This window comes from Chaetura pelagica, unplaced genomic scaffold, assembly GCF_000747805.2.
Source record: "Chaetura pelagica isolate M959 unplaced genomic scaffold, ChaPel_1.0 scaffold108, whole genome shotgun sequence".
Taxonomy (NCBI): Eukaryota; Metazoa; Chordata; class Aves; order Apodiformes; family Apodidae; genus Chaetura; species Chaetura pelagica.
In genome coordinates this window covers 2,501,068-2,516,632 of record NW_009970718.1, presented here as the reverse complement: position 1 = coordinate 2,516,632, position 15,565 = coordinate 2,501,068, and the positions used below count along the sequence as shown (strand labels likewise).

The 15,565-nt window shown below is 37.4% G+C and overlaps 1 protein-coding gene across 1 annotated transcript; it reads left to right on the top strand.

Annotated features, from left to right (window-relative positions):
* Positions 1–4,706: 4,706 nt before the first annotated feature.
* Positions 4,707–11,119, top strand: ZCRB1 (zinc finger CCHC-type and RNA binding motif 1). Its single transcript, XM_010006279.1, has 7 exons — positions 4,707–4,791; positions 4,959–4,987; positions 7,984–8,095; positions 8,182–8,289; positions 9,125–9,234; positions 9,339–9,414; positions 10,796–11,119. Exons 1-7 carry the CDS (start codon positions 4,708–4,710, stop codon positions 10,925–10,927), a joined length of 651 nt encoding a protein of 216 aa, XP_010004581.1. The 5' UTR covers position 4,707; the 3' UTR covers positions 10,928–11,119.
* The last annotated feature ends 4,446 nt before the right edge of the window (positions 11,120–15,565 follow it).

Genomic DNA, 15,565 nt, shown 5'->3' with positions numbered 1-15,565 from the left:
ACAGCGAGAGGCTTGAGCGCAACGTGTGGCAGTTTCTGAGTGGCCGGTAGTTTTTTTGCCTTGGTGCTAACGTGCACGTAGTGAGCTCTGAAATGGGCTTGCGTGTCTCGGTTAGGTTTTTAGGAGGCAGAGCCGTCTCGCAGCGAGTTACCTGCAGCTGCTCCTCTCTGGTGAGGTTTTGGGTGATGCGAGATGCAGTGGAGCCAAGCAGCTCTCTCACAGCTTGACTGTGCTGGAAATCCCCCTAAAAAGAAACTTGTTAAAGCGCTTAATACAGTCCCTGCTGTGATCTGGTTGCCTAGTCTTATTGTCCCAAAGTTTCTGTAGTTAGATTAGCACGTAAGAGTAGTTTGATTCAAACCCTGGATCATTTTCACGTGCATCTTTGGCTTGGGCAGTTTGAAAAACTCTTGCACTCTTTCTGCTGATAGCATCAACTTTATTTACAAATTCTGATCCTGTTTAAGTTTTGTTGTGCTATTGAAGTTAGAGATAAAATAGATTATGCTCTGATAGCTGCTTACATGCCTCTCGTGTAGGACAGAATCGTAGCAAGTGGTTAATACCCTTGTCTGGGGCGATGGAGAACGTCAGTTTAGCTTCTTCCTTTACCACAGGCTTTTGATTATAACCTGGAGCCAAACTCCTCTTGATACTGTTAAATGAAAAATAAAATACTTTGTTTTAATGGTTAAGATAGAAGACCTCAAATGAGTTGGCCTGAGTGAGCATATCTTGAGTAAATTACCCACAAATCATTTATACACACTTTCTAACTGATTAAATCATAAAACTGATCTTGCTACTGTGTATTTAAAAAGAAACAATCACAAAAGTTTTTGCTTAAGTTTTGATGCTAAGTAACAAAAATATCAGTACATTCAAACTCCTTTTGATGCTTCAGAGGCATCTGAACTATTTTGCTAGTGTCCTTATGTGTTCTGTAAAAAACCCAATTACTGAAATTAGTCATTGTCTTCTCTCGTGGTGTTTCCAACAGGAGTGTCAGATGCTGCTTTAAGCATATTGGATTAAATCAAAACATACTTGTATACCTGGTAAATTTTGCAGGAGACTTAATAGTTGCTGACAGATCACTCTTGTGGAAGAATAGCTTATTTTAGTTCAAGTTCTTAGAAAAGACAAAGAAGATTGAATTTAAGAAGTCATAGTAATGAGAGACAACTCCATCCTGTCTGCTCCTGCTGTTTTTTGCTGAACCCTGCTACACTTTGTCAGAGAAGCTGTTCTGTTTTTTTCAGGTTACCTTTCTCTAGCCTCTTAGCCAGAAGTCTTAACAATCCCACTTCGTTAGCATCCCCTGTTTAATAAATAGAAGCTGGAAATTACATTTCCCAGTCTTTTGTGTGTAAAAAACAAACCAAAATAAAATAAATAAATTAAAAAAATTAAAAACAACAAACTAAAAAATCACACCAAAAACAAAACACAAACTGAAACATAGTTAAAAGAGAGGAGTTCCAAGGCAGAATCTGGAGTCCAGGTCAAAAATTGACATGTGCCAACTCCCCATACTGCTCTGATTCTCTAATGAGTATGTTTGTGTTGGGTTTATGTGGCAAGGTTTTGGTGGTGGGGGAGGCTGCTGCAGGGGTGGTTTCTGTGAGAAGATACCAAGATCTGTCCCCGTGTCGGCCAAAGCCAATTTCAGGCAGCTCCAGGTCTGACCCTGTGCTGCCTCGAGCTGAGTCAGTCATCAATGCTGGTGACACTTCTGTGATAATGTATTTGAGAAAGGGGAAAGACCTCTGTGCAGCAGCTATGAGGGAGGGGAGTGAGAAAAAATTCTGCAAACAGTAAGGTCAGAAGGAGGAAAGGGAGGATGCTGGAGCAGAGATTCCCCTGCAGCCTGGGGAGAAGATCATTGCAAAGCAGGTTCTCCCCCTGCAGCCCGTGGGAGGACCGTAGTGGAGCTCATATCTGCCCTGCAGCCTGTGTAGGATCCCACATTCAGAGCAGGTAGAGAAGCCCTGGAGCAAGCTGCAGCCTGTGGAGAGTAGGAGCAGGCTTCTGCCAGGACCTGTGGACCCATGGAGAGAGGAGTCCACGCTGGAGCATGTTTGCTGGCAGAACTTGTGACCCTGTGGGCAATCCACACTGGAGCAATCTGTTCCTGAAGGACTGCACTCTGTGGAAGGGGCCCACGTTGAAGCGGTTTGTGAAGAGCTGTAGTCTGTGAGAAGGGCTCATGTTGAAGAAGTCCATGAAACTGAAACAGGTTGCCAAGGGAAGCTTTGGATACCCCCTCCTGGGAATGTTGATGGCCAGGTTACATGGTCTAGGGGAAGGCGTCCCTGCCCATGGCAGGGGGGTTGGAACTAGATGATCTTTAAGGTCCCTTCTAACCCAAACCATTCTATGATTCTGTGAAAGTTAATATGTGAAAATGATAAATGAAGAAGGCATTAATTTTACACAGAGGCTATTACATTAATGGGGGAGTTTTGCTCATCCCCATGGAGATAATGTGCTGGCTTCCAGCTGATACTTTAAAGTAACTATACCGTGAAAGTCAGAGAAGCCAAGTAAAAGCATACAGTGTGAAACAAATGCTTTTATTTATTGAGAAGACCTAGCAGAATATAGAAGCCAGGTTGTACATTACTCTCAAGTGAGTCCCCTGCAAAAATTAGATAGCTCAGATGGTTTGGGGAGGATTTGATTGGGGGTTTTGTATATTTCCTGTCAGCTGAGCTATTTGGCCTGTAGTAATCTGCACATGACATATCATCTTCTCTGTGGAGGTTTGCACTGCAGTGTTGCAGAACACACAAGCTGACCGCTCTCCACTCATGCCATCCTCACTGCCATCTGTCCATTCATCTAGGGCCTGCTTGGTCTCCTGTTACAAGGTGCTTTAGCTTCTCTCATCTTTTAGGCAGTTAAATCACTGCAGCCACACCAGGTTCTTTCTGCTGTTTTCTCCACCACTGTAGCAATATATTAGCATTGGCAACACACCGTAATGTGGCGCTGAGGTGGCTTTTACCATATCTTTTGTATTCACTCTACATCTGGATAACTTCACTTTGGGCTCTCTATTCACGTGGCATGTTGCCATGTCAGTCTGGTTAGGCTTGTCAATAATACTAATGCCAAGCAGCAAGGAATTTGGGATAATGAATCCCGTCTGTGTAACACCAGATGCAATGTGTGGCCTTTAATGCAAATTTATTCTGTTTTTTTTCATTTGCTTAACTTCTATGTTGTCATTTTTGCTCATGCCAAAAAACACAGTCTCTGAACATGGAAGAACTCAGAATTCAGTCACTTGGAAACTGCCACTCCCATGAATTGTGTTACAGTGAGCATGTCAGGAAAGAGAAGCAAAACACATGGATACTCAGTGTCTTGTGGGAATGTCAGATCTTTAAACGAAGGAATCATGAAATACCAGAAAATAACCTCAGCCAATTGAAGTTGTGCTATTAGTTACATTTTTGGCTCTTGGCCAAGCAATCTGCTCACACTCAGTACCCAAAGAGTCCTTTCAGAAACGGTGTGTACTCTGATGGATGTTCGTTTCTGACACTTGGTTTCTTTCAACCCTTTAGCAGCTTTTGTTTGCTTTTTTAAAATGAGCTGGTCTGGCAGAAGAAATGGCTTGATCCTCAGTTAAGAATCAGCTAGAGGTGCCAAGAAGCAGGTATAAGGCCGCAGGGAACTTGATAAGTAGGTAGTAATTGGACTGTGTAGTATTTGATGTGCCTTCTCATAAGAGTTGTGCTTTATTCTAACCTTAAATTTTACTCACTTAGCTTTTGGATCAAGCCATGGCTACTGAATGGGTTGACGAGAAGTGTTTTGCACAGACTTCAGCACCACTTAAAATGTTGGGAAATGTCCAAACATAGACTGTTCTTTTTCAAGTTAGTTTGGTTACTCTTTACCTAATATTGGATGATGTGTATACAGTTATAACAAGGTTGACAATTTGATTCATTGTAGTCATTGCTACTTAGTTTCAAGAGCATAAAACAGAATTTGAAATTAAAATGGCTTTGAGATTTCCCTGGTTCCTGCTAGTACAGAGCTGCGTAATTGGGAGGTGGAGGAGTGCCTCCTGGGGAGGCAGTGTAGAAGCAATAGGTAGAAGAGGAAATACTTGCTGCTCTAGCAGCTGAGGTACATTTTAAAGCCAATGCAGTATCTTTTTTTTTCCCCAAAATAATTAAGACTCTGCTTTAAGAAAGCTTCCCCTCCTTCTCTCCCCCTAACTGAATGTAATTTAGTCAATGTTGCATGCAGCTGAACTGAAACTTGTATAAAGAATCAGAACATGCAGCTACATGAACAAAGGTCATTAATTTCACCTGTTGCCCAGAATGTTTAGTAAATGGAGATTACTTTTTTCTTTCTGGATCTAAACCTTTCTTTACTGCACAAATCAGCAGAGGTTTATTGAAAGTACACTAACTTGTCTGTTGTTGACTCACATACAACAAAAACATGTTTTGGATCTAGGGGAGGAGGAAGGAATGTATGTCTTCTCTGGCACATGAAGGCATATACTAATTTGATGTAAAACAATAAAAAGGAAATAAAAGCTATGCTTTCCTGCAACTTCATAATGACTATTTATCTGGGCTGTCTTTAGAAATAAACTTTTTTAAAGTCTTGCAACAATTTTATAGCTGATTGCTCTATTGGATACAATTTACCTCTTTTTCTCCTTTCAGCAGGAAAATGAGTGGTGGGTTGGCACCAAGCAAAAGCACTGTGTATGTGTCCAATTTACCCTTTGCTTTGACAAACAACGATCTATACAGGGTAAGGATTTAAGAGCTGCATTGTATAGATTAAACTCATTGAAAATAATTTTTAGTGTAAATACAATACTGATATATATCTCTTAGAAAAGTTTATATTGATAAATGTATTACTAATGAAATGCAATTGTTTATTGTTAAATCTTTTTATTTTGCTTTATATTTCAGATATTTTCAAAGTATGGGAAAGTTGTCAAGTAAGTGACCTGATATGGCCTGCTATTTTGTAACTTTCAATTTAAATATTTAATATCTTTGCCTCACTTGAAGTCTTGTGCTCTTTATAATTTAAGTGTGAATGTGGAACTATATTGAAGTCATCTTCATTTTTAATAAAGTATAAATCTAACTAACAAATGGAAGTTCCTGCAGTTATATGCCTAATGCAAGAATATTTGTGTTGGGAACAGGTTTTGCTAACCACTTCTTAAGAGCAAGTAGAATGTTGTTTTATACTAATAGTCTTTTCTCTGAAATAGTTGAAACAATATTATTCTAGTAAGTGGTGTTCTCCTTTCTCCAAACACCACCTGGGACACAAATGGATAAGTGTAAAAATGGGACCTTCTTCTTAAATGAACTAGGTGACATAATTGCCACAAACAGTTCTGACAATTGCAGTGTGAAATTATTCTCTTTGTGGTTCCAGGGGGGATTTGTTTGTATTAGTATTATATTTAAGATTAGACAAAAGGTTGCATAGTAACAGCTTTTACTGTATGGTGTATTCATGAACAGTACTTGTGAGTAATTGCCTCTGTGCTCAAATGATAGAAATAAAAGCCACATAAGGAATATGCTATTTTATTTAGTTTCTTTCATTTTTAATTGGTCAGAATAACAAGAGGCAATACTTCTGTTTTCAACTCTACACCAGCAAATACCACCTCTTGCCTTCTAGTACCTGCTGTAATAATCTGTGAGATACAGAGCTAAATTCAAAGTTTTTGAAGTCTCAAGAGTGTGTTTCAGGTGACAAATAAAAGGAAAAGCCAAACCACAACTTTAGAAAAATATATTTCTTAAATTGATCATGAGGTAAACTCCTATGTAGAGAGCTCTGGCAGACATGCAGTAACCAATACAGATGGGCAGCCACAGTCTTCATGGTTTCCAGTGTGGGGTGTATGACTTGTTTTAGTTGATTGCTGAACTGCCAATGTAGAAAACTCCTGAGCAAAGGTTGTAATAATGCTAGTGTTTAATATCCATTGAGTGGCCTGCTTGTTGTGAATTTTAACACTTCTGACCTCCCTGCAATTGTTTGGTGATGTACCTAGACTCTGTTTGTGGGTAGGGGTCTCCTACTGTCTTGGCTTTTAAACTTGTTTGATAGGAGGATGAGAACTGTATTAAGTACTTGCTGTATGATGCATTGCTTACTTTAAATATGTGGTAGCAACATTCTCTTTTTTTTTATTTTTCCTTTATTAAGAGTTTCTAGCATTTTATTTGCTTTTTTTAGTATCATAGACAACAGAAATGGTGATTCCAGATGTCTATGCAGAAGAAATCCTGTGCTTTGTCCTGTTTGAAAGTATCTAATTTAGAACTTGCAATTCTATCTGCGCAGTTACTGTTTTCCCCCACCTATATATTGTTTTGCAAAAAGCTCTCTTACTGATACCTAATTTTTCTTGATTTTTTTGTCTTGTCACTGCTAGAAGGTAAACCAAATGCAGACTCATAGAATACTGGGTGTAAAATACACCATAACTTTTTTTTTTTTTTTAATCTAGCAAAATCTGTTTCATCCCTTTGCAAACTGACTTGAATATAAACAGTGCAGATACTGTGAAATTCTACTGGTGTTCCCATTTCACTATGTAACTGAGGCTAGCAAGGATCACTTTTCCTGTTTGTAACTAGTTATTAATTCCCAGCAAAAATATTTTCAAATATTAGCTTGATTTCTGTAGAGTCTTTGTTCAGGAACTTTAAAATACTTTTCTGAATGCTTTGTGATATCATCTAGGTCAACTTTAACTTAATAAGTAACTTAAATAAGCTTTAATAGACCTTTTTTATTTGACTCAATAAAATCATGCTGACTTTACGTATTGCATTTTTAATGGAAATATATCCTGAATATTACTATTTCAACTCAGTTTGTTCACTAAGAAATCAGATTTTCTAAGGCTCCAAGAGATTGCTGACTTTTTGAAGATTTGCCACACTTGTTTTTTTTTCAATGCTTGTGTTACAACTGTAATGTAACTGGTACATTAAATATCCCAGTTAGAAGCCTGACAGTCGTTAGGGTTCCATTGGAACTTTTGGAAGAGTAACTTGGCAAAAGAATCAACGGAATTGTTCCAGAATCAATAATGTACACTTCAAATCAATGCACTCAATTGAATACATCCTTGTCCAAGAGGCTTTGGGAGAAAAACTGTTCTAAGCTCTATCATTCTTTGCAGGTGTTTGGGAAAAAATTGAGCTCTCTTTACTGACCTTTTATTTTATACAGTTTTTACTATGTAGATCATCTTATACAGCTTCTCTGGCAGGTCTTCTGCCTTGAAGCAGGGTTTGTTTGGGTTTGTTTGGAAAAAGGTTGTATTACTTGTTGCAATTTTGGCTTTCCTTGTGGCTGAACATTCTTCTGCTTGTGGTGGACGCAGGGAGTTTATTCCTGCTTTTCAACATATTCTTGTATTGTTCTGTCAGGTAAAATAATAAATGCATTCATGACCTGCTGGGATTCCAGTTGGAGATACCTGTAGAACACTACTGCATATATTTAGCTGAACCTCTTTAGCTGGTTAGTTACAGAAACATAGAATTCTCAGTTTGGATGCAGTTCAATACACTGTTTTTCAGCAATGATAGTGATAATCAAGATTATTCCTGAATTTCAATTTCAATTCCAGTATGTGTGGTTCCCTCAGTTACATTGTCTTCAAATCTGAAGAGTATGTTTTCTGTTCTTCCAGTCATCCAAAGGAATAAAGAATGATACTGGTCTCAGAAAAGCTCCACATACTTAATAAAATCATCTCTACTCCACCTGTAAGCACATGGCCTGGTTAGCTGTTCCTTTGAATTTCTGTTGAATGAGCCTTTCTATTTTTAAATAGGCTTTATTTTTCTTTTTGCTGTATAACAAAGCTATGATCCTACTGAGATCTTTAAGGAAAAAATATCTCTGAAATAATTTGAGTGTATCAATAATGTGGTTATATGTTTTCAGAGTTACTATTATGAAAGACAAAGACACCAGGAAAAGCAAAGGAGTTGCCTTTATTTTGTTTTTGGATAAAGAATCTGCACAAAACTGTTCACGGGCACTTAATAACAAACAGGTAAATTATGGAAAACTATTTTGGTAGGAGGATTGGGTGTACAGCCCCAAAATATTAACCTTTTTTTTTTTTCCAATATACTGTAGTTGTTTGGAAGAGTAATAAAAGCAAGTATTGCCATTGATAATGGGAGAGCAGCAGAATTCATTCGTAGGCGTAACTACTTTGATAAGTCTAAGTGTTATGAATGTGGGGTGAGTAAAACCAAAAATTAACAGCTGTATTCCAGCTTTTTTTTTTCTTTTGTTTGGCCATTGCTAATTCTGCAATGTTAGGAGAGTATTTTATGCTGATACTGTGAACTTGCATAGCAGTTTTACTGTTTTAAAGACTGATAACACGTTTTTTGTCTTTTATTTGGGATTTTGGAGGTGAGGGAAAATACATGCTTATAAGCACTGCTTAACATGCTGATGAGTAAATATAAAGCTGTGAAAGGAGGAAAACCTCCTCATCTTTGCTTCTGAATATCTGTTTTTCTCTGGTTTTGGAAGTTTATGATATAATTGGTGGTGAAATAAATCTTGGAAACAACTGGTTTTACACAGAATAAATGTCTTTTAAATTTTAGTAAATTCTTCACTTTTCCTTAATATATTAACTTAGGAGATTGACAGTTGGATAGTATTTAACTTCAAATGCAAACTAGATTTATATTCATAATGCTTTGAAGGCAAAAATGTTGACTCACTCCTATTTCTACAACTCTTAATGCTGAAGTTTATATTGTCTTGAAAAATACACTGCACTGTTGTGTGTTCAGCCATTGCAGCAAAGAAAATCTAGTTTGCTCACAGCTTGTCCTCAGTTTGCAGTTAAACTTGCATATCACTACCAATCTCTTCGTTTCCATGGCAAGCTTATAGAGGAATTTGTCTTCCGTGTACTAATTCAGCATTCCATTTATCTTACTAATTGCTTCCATTTTTTTGCCCTGTGAACTGTCTTACATTAGCTGTCCTCATGATATGTTACAACATATAGTTGTTTGTAATGGTTTCTGTTAAGCAATATTTCTTTTCCTCCAAGGAAGCAGGACACTTAAGTTATGCTTGTCCTAAAAATATGCTAGGAGAGCGGGAGCCACCAAAAAAAAAAGAAAAGAAGAAGAGAAAGAAAATAGTTGAGCCAGAAGAAATGTATGTACATTAATGTACACATTAATACTTCTTTCAGACAGCTTTTTTTATATTGAACACTTAAAATAAAGGTTGATGTATTTTTCTCTCTCTGCACAATGAAGTGAGGAGGAAGAAGAAAGTGAAGAAGAAGGAGAAGATCCTGCTCTGGATAGTCTCAGTCAAGCCATAGCTTTTCAGGTACAAAATTGAAGCATTGCATATTTATTATTTGTTATTATTTAAATGCAACTTTACTTTTTTAGCTGCTTTTCAAAATCTCTGAGATACAACTGTAGGTCTGTCTGCTCTGTAGCACACTGGGCGCTCTTGCCTGACGGTAGTTGGTGGCTATAGTTGGTTTCTTCATATTGAAGGCCTGTTCAAGGCCAGTTCCGTCATCAGGTCATCTTTCTTCTTTGTTTTTTTACTGTTTCACTGTGGCTGTATTTGTGCATGGCAGTCCTGTCCTTAAAGTTCTTCTGCCGCTTAGTTTCTTGTCATCCCTGTTGTGATGCTCTGTTAGGTTTCTGGTCCACAGATCCCTTTTTACTCAGTTAACTGAGCAGCCAGAAAAACAGTAATGTATAAATGACCAGGTATATCCTCTGCCCTTACACACTAGAATATCTTTGAACAACATCTATTTTTGGAGCACTTCCTTTTGCCTAATACAGTCCATTGCCATCTCTAGTAGACCTCTTCTCTCAAAACATATTTAAGGCGTTTTTTTTGTTCTGTAGATAGGTAGTCTGACACCTGTATTACTGTCTTCTTTAATACTTCTTTAGAGGCTTTTGCTTCACTACACAGAGTAAGCCTGACCTGCTGTTCAAATTTCATGGCTCCCTAGTCTTCAGGTGTCCCCTGTGTGCCCCTATCTAACAAAAAAAATGCCCTCAGAGTGTCTAAGATAACTTTGTCTTGAATAGGACTGTAATGAGTGCAAAACTTCTTCATAACATAGTTGAAAAATTATGCAAATATGCACAATTATCCACAAAAGCACCCCAAGGGAACTCCCCAATTGAAAGCAAAACCTCTAAATGTTAAAAGGCTAGAAAATATTCCCATTTCTCTCTCCATCCAAAGATAATAACTAGGATAGCAAGTTTCCCAGTAAAAACAGGAAGCATCTAATTAATCCTTTAGTTGAATAACCTTTACATCCCTGAAGACATTAGTTTTTTGAATGAATGACTGCAAAAGACAACAGGTAGAAGACTTGTTAGTGGAACTAAGCTGATTCAATAATGTCAGTTTAAAGTGTGTAGCATTTGTTTCTTCAGACCTAAGCTGCTCTGTAGTTCTACAGGTTTGTCAGGTGCTAAGTTCTTCCCTTGGAAAATACAGGGTACTCCATGTGGCCTGCATTGGTGCAGAAGACTTACTGTTTGCGTGTGAGAACTACTTTCAGAATTATTTTCTACTGCATTCATCACAGTTTGTCTGGAAATGGAGATAAATCCTTTGAATTCTTTAAATTGTTTAATAATTAAATTATATTAATAATTAGCATTACTATTTGTAATGCATCTTAATTTTTCTTAGTCCCAGCTAATACTTTTCCTTTTCTCTTTAGCAAGCCAAAATTGAAGAAGAGCAACAAAGATGGACACAGACTGCAGGGGAATCTTCAACTTCAGATGATTCAAAGCGGCCGCGGATTAAGAAAAGTGCTTATTTCAGTGATGAGGAAGAACTTAGTGATTGAAATAATACTGTTTTATATGTGATATATATATAGTGTACATTTTGTAAAGTGCTACAAAATTATCAGTAATATAAGTTTGTCTCAGTGTTGAAGACTCTGAGGCTCGTGTTGAAGTTCTGCCCTGCCCCTCAAATCGTCCACTTTCATGATCTCTCTCTCAAAATTTTACCCTTGAAGGCAACTTCTTGAAAACAAGGTGTTTCTACACTTAAATCCAGAAAAAATATTGCGAGGATGCTTCTTGTGGTTAGTATCTAGACCCAAGTGAAATTTTTCATAAGAGAATCTCCTAAGATTTTTTTTTTCTTGTAAGAGGAGTTCCTCTTAGGAGCACTCAGCACCAGTGATGCTTTATGTATTGCTCTGTTTATTGCCTGTTTGGAAGCAGTGCTTTGGTAGTACTAGTGGTATGTGAATCTTGCACTAGCTCCTCTGTATAGGATTAAATTTCAGCCTAAGCATTGTACTAATTTTTTAACTCTTCATCCAGTAAGATAATAAATTTATAAGTCACATATGCTTGTTCTGTGAAATAATTTTAGACTGGAAAATATATCTGTCTGTTTTCCAAAAGGGTATTAAGGTGTTGATCTCTGGTCTTAAGTACAGTTTTAGTTACTTGTACATTTTACAGTATTATGTAGCCTATGTACAATACAGGCTTCATAAGAGATGCAAGTTATAAGTTTTGTGGTGATTAGTTCAGTCTTGAAATTTTCATACTCACTATTTTTTTAAGTGGTAGTTCTGTTGGTCTTGCATTAAAATTGAGAATGGCCACATGTTTTAAAACAGAATGTGCATATGTTTTAATATGCTGGAATCTGATATTGAAAGTCCCTTGTTGTGATACGGGCTTATACTGCACTGTTTGTCCTGCAGTTTGGGTGCCTAACATGATAGCCATGTTTATGCACAGGCTTTTAAATATATTTGTGTCTAATATCAATCACAGTCCTATCTTCTCAGGCATCTGAACATGCTGGCAAAATTCAGAGGGCATAGAGTTTCCCACATGCTTAAAAATCAGCTTTCGTATATACTTGGAACAGTTAAGGGCTTTAAGCAAAGTGTGATGGCACCTATTTTGTGTCTAAAGCTATTCAGATCTTTCTAAATAGTCTCTATCCTTAAAGCTCTGTAGGGTTCTAGTCACTTTCTCCTGAAATGCCTCATAGACACATTAGGAGAACAGTATGAAGCTTTGTAGCAGTGATCACTCCCAAAACCACAGGCACTTGGTGATAGTGGTAACCCTTTTATGTTGGCCACTTTGTGTAGTCAAATGTTTTTCTTTTTTAGAAGGCACAATATAAAACCCATTAACACTTTCACACTTGGAAAAAGAGACCAGCTGGCCTCTGTTTCTATTTTCAGCTCTGGCTGTTACTCATCAGGACTTGGTTTTCTTCCAAATATAGATAATGTAAACCCAAATATACTATTACATATTCATAATACTAATTTACAGTCAAATATGTAACTGAGTACAAAGAAAAGACATATGCAATCTAAGGTAACATAAAGCATTCACATTCAGAAGGTGATTCTGAGGTCTTTTGTTGCTACTTTCACAAGGATTTAGGAACAAGAATAGGGAAATAAAATGAAAGATTTTTTTCTGTACTAACTACTGAAGCCACAGAGCAGGGAGGAATATTAGGCTTTATACAGAGGAAAGTCTTGGACTCAGTAATCCAAAGGATGTTTTTAGGACTGACTTTGTGACTTTCTGCTGAAAGCACTATATATTCAGGATGGTTAAACCTGAAGCTTCCTTTACTGAATTTCAGAAAGATCTTTTGATACTGAGTAGCCAAGTGCTGAAGTGCTGGGTGTAACTTACTGTTAATAGATACAAATCGCTGTACATCACGTGTATAATAATGAAGAGTGGAGAGTTCTAAACTCTACTTAGGAATAAAATCTTGCTGTCAGCATGCTTCTTTGAAAATGCTAGGTTAGGGCTCAGTGGCATTAAAAAAAAAAAAAAGAAAGTGGAGAACAAAACAAACAAATATTACACTATAATTTAAAATCAGGGTTTACCTTCTTTTCCAATACTATGTTCAATGTTGTTTACCAAAAAAAAGATCCAAAAGCTGAAATGCAAGAGAGGACCAGCTTGACATTGTCCATGACTTTGATTTGGGTTCAGGCAGCATGTTTCCAACTTTTATTTCATTACACTGTGTAATGTAGTAGTGAAACTCACTGCTGTGAGACTTTTCTTAATGTTATAGGGACAAAAGGATTAGACTTATTTGTTGAACATGATAGGTGTTTTAAATGTTAGCTTAAATACAGTCTCCACTCAGAAATATCCTAAATTACTCACTACCTGTTAATATACAGATACTTAGAGTCTAGAAATGTTTTATTCTTATGCACTTCACTATTTCATATTTGCTATTGGTGTTTTGCCAGAAAGAATAGAAACACAACTGACCTTTGTTCTGACCTAGTATAGTACTTCTTAAAGAGTTCCAGTAGCTGCAGCATGTTGATGTATCTTTCTACTCTGCTGCTTCTACCTCACTGCCTCCCTGCAGGATTTGCTTTTGTCAGCATGAAGCAGCAGCTCAGTCCAGACTATTAGATCTGACCCAGTGGGTGTTCCTCCATGCTCTTTTGTTCCAAACATAAAGTCACTTGAGGGTGGTGACAATGGAAAAGAAACAGATAAAAATGAGGCTGCTTCTGTGCAGAATTGCATGGAGAATTCCTGATTTTAAATCATCTTCCTTTAACATCTTCCTTTTCTTAACTCTATTTGAACTTCTATTGATTAGCAGTGCTTACGGTTTTTGGCTTAGAGTCAGAACAAAGAAGAAAGCATCTAGTGCCTAAAATAGGACTTTGAAGGAGTAGGATTTGGGGACTTCAGTCTCCTGCATAATTCTAAGTTTCCATTCTTTGTTGGCAAGATAATGAAGCATCTCTAGGTAAGAAATTCAGAACACTAGCATTAGATTAATCATTAACTTAGATAACATGAGTACCTGTCCTGCTTGCTGAAATCCAAAATTGCTGTCTGCAGGAACCTCTAATGCAGCTACTTAATTCTGGAAAAAAGGCCCAAACTTGTCAACCAGGTCCCTTTTCAATCTTTGAACATCAGGGATTTGCTCCTGTTCATGCCCAACCTCACCTACTCCAAGCAGCGAGGCTTCAGTTTTCCGAATGAGTCTGATCAGTGTTTTAAAGAGGTAGGTGGAGTGTTAACTAGGCTCCTGATTTAAATCAAGCCAATACGGTGCAATTAGTTTTCAAATCATGAGACAGCGTGATGCTTTTGTCAGAGTTTGATGTCTTAAATCAGCGGCTCAGGAAGCAGAAAACAGCTTTGGTGGCTGCATGGCTCTGGGCCAGACAGATGAGGCTGTGTAGCCACGTTATCAAAAGAGAAAAGAATAAAACCCACCTTGTAGAACACCTTCCTGTTACTGCTAAAAAAGCCACAGAGGTTTGTGGGTGTGTGTGTTTTTAGTTTCTTTTGACAACTTAGCTTAGACTAGCAGAGTGAATGCTGGGTTTAGAGGATGTGTAACGTGGCTCTGATTATGTAGAGTTATTTACATTAAGTGGCAGACAGCTTTTTATTTTAATGATGTTAAAAACTTGGATCATTCTGCAAACATCCACAAGCTACATTTTGTAGTTCATATTTTCAAAACAGCTTGAAAATTGTCAAAATAATGTTTGGGGACATCTTGTCCATTGAAATGGCTAGCCAAGTAGTGTCTCAAAACCCACTAGGAAATTACTTTTATCTGTCCATGGGGTTATGGAAGGGGGATGAGGATGATAAGTTTAACTGATTGTAAGTGGTATTACTCATACTGTGCCTGTGCAGCACTTGTTAAACCATCGCAGCTATGAGACACTGGAATAATTTTAGTCCATGTTTAGCAGGCTCCCTCTATGTTCTTGGCATATTCAGGTTACTACTCTCAGCTGAGCAATAGAAGGGCTGTAAATATAAAGCACTATGTGCAACTAAATAGGTGATGTCTGGAACAAATTGTAAACACTGGCTTCTAGGTCACTGCGTTCTCCTGGATAGCCCTTTTTTAATCTGCAGAGATGACTTACTGTAGCAAGGGAAGGTGAGCTGTACATGCTGTTTTGACTGTAGTCTTTTGAGGCACAAAATATTGGAGTGCTCAGAAAAGCTAGATGAAAATGTGATATTTAAAAATTAGATTTACTAAGTACTACTATGAACAATTAGAAGTAACTAGCATAGAGACCTCTTGGTTTCCACTTTCTGTTCTATTTGCCATCTGCAGTGTCAGTATGATAACATGCCATCACAATTGCACCATTGCTCTTCTATAAAAATATTGCAAATTGTCCTCTTCTAGATGTGTTATTTTAAAATAACTGGTATTGGATAGCTGATTGCTTCTTTTTAATATAGGTTACAAAATTAGTTGTCCTTAAAATGTTCTTACGAAACAGCTTTGTTCATCTTACAGGGTGAGTTTTTCCTGTAGCTGTTGATGGCAATATTAAAGATTACTATGCTGTTCCTTCTCTAGAGAAAAAGGTGTAAAGTGAAGGGTTTAGTTACTCTCAATGTAGATGATATTGTGTTTTGTATCAATCCTGGTGTCTGTAAAAAGTATCCTAGAA

Bases quoted from the DNA above. Each gene is read 5' to 3' on its own strand.
- ZCRB1 (XM_010006279.1), top strand. From the start codon at position 4,708: ATGAGTGGTGGGTTGGCACCAAGCAAAAGCACTGTGTATGTGTCCAAT. The intron at 4,792-4,958 runs GTAAGGATTTAA...TTTATATTTCAG, and splicing joins CAAACAACGATCTATACAGG to ATATTTTCAAAGTATGGGAA. The intron at 9,415-10,795 runs GTACAAAATTGA...TTTTCTCTTTAG, and splicing joins GTCAAGCCATAGCTTTTCAG to CAAGCCAAAATTGAAGAAGA.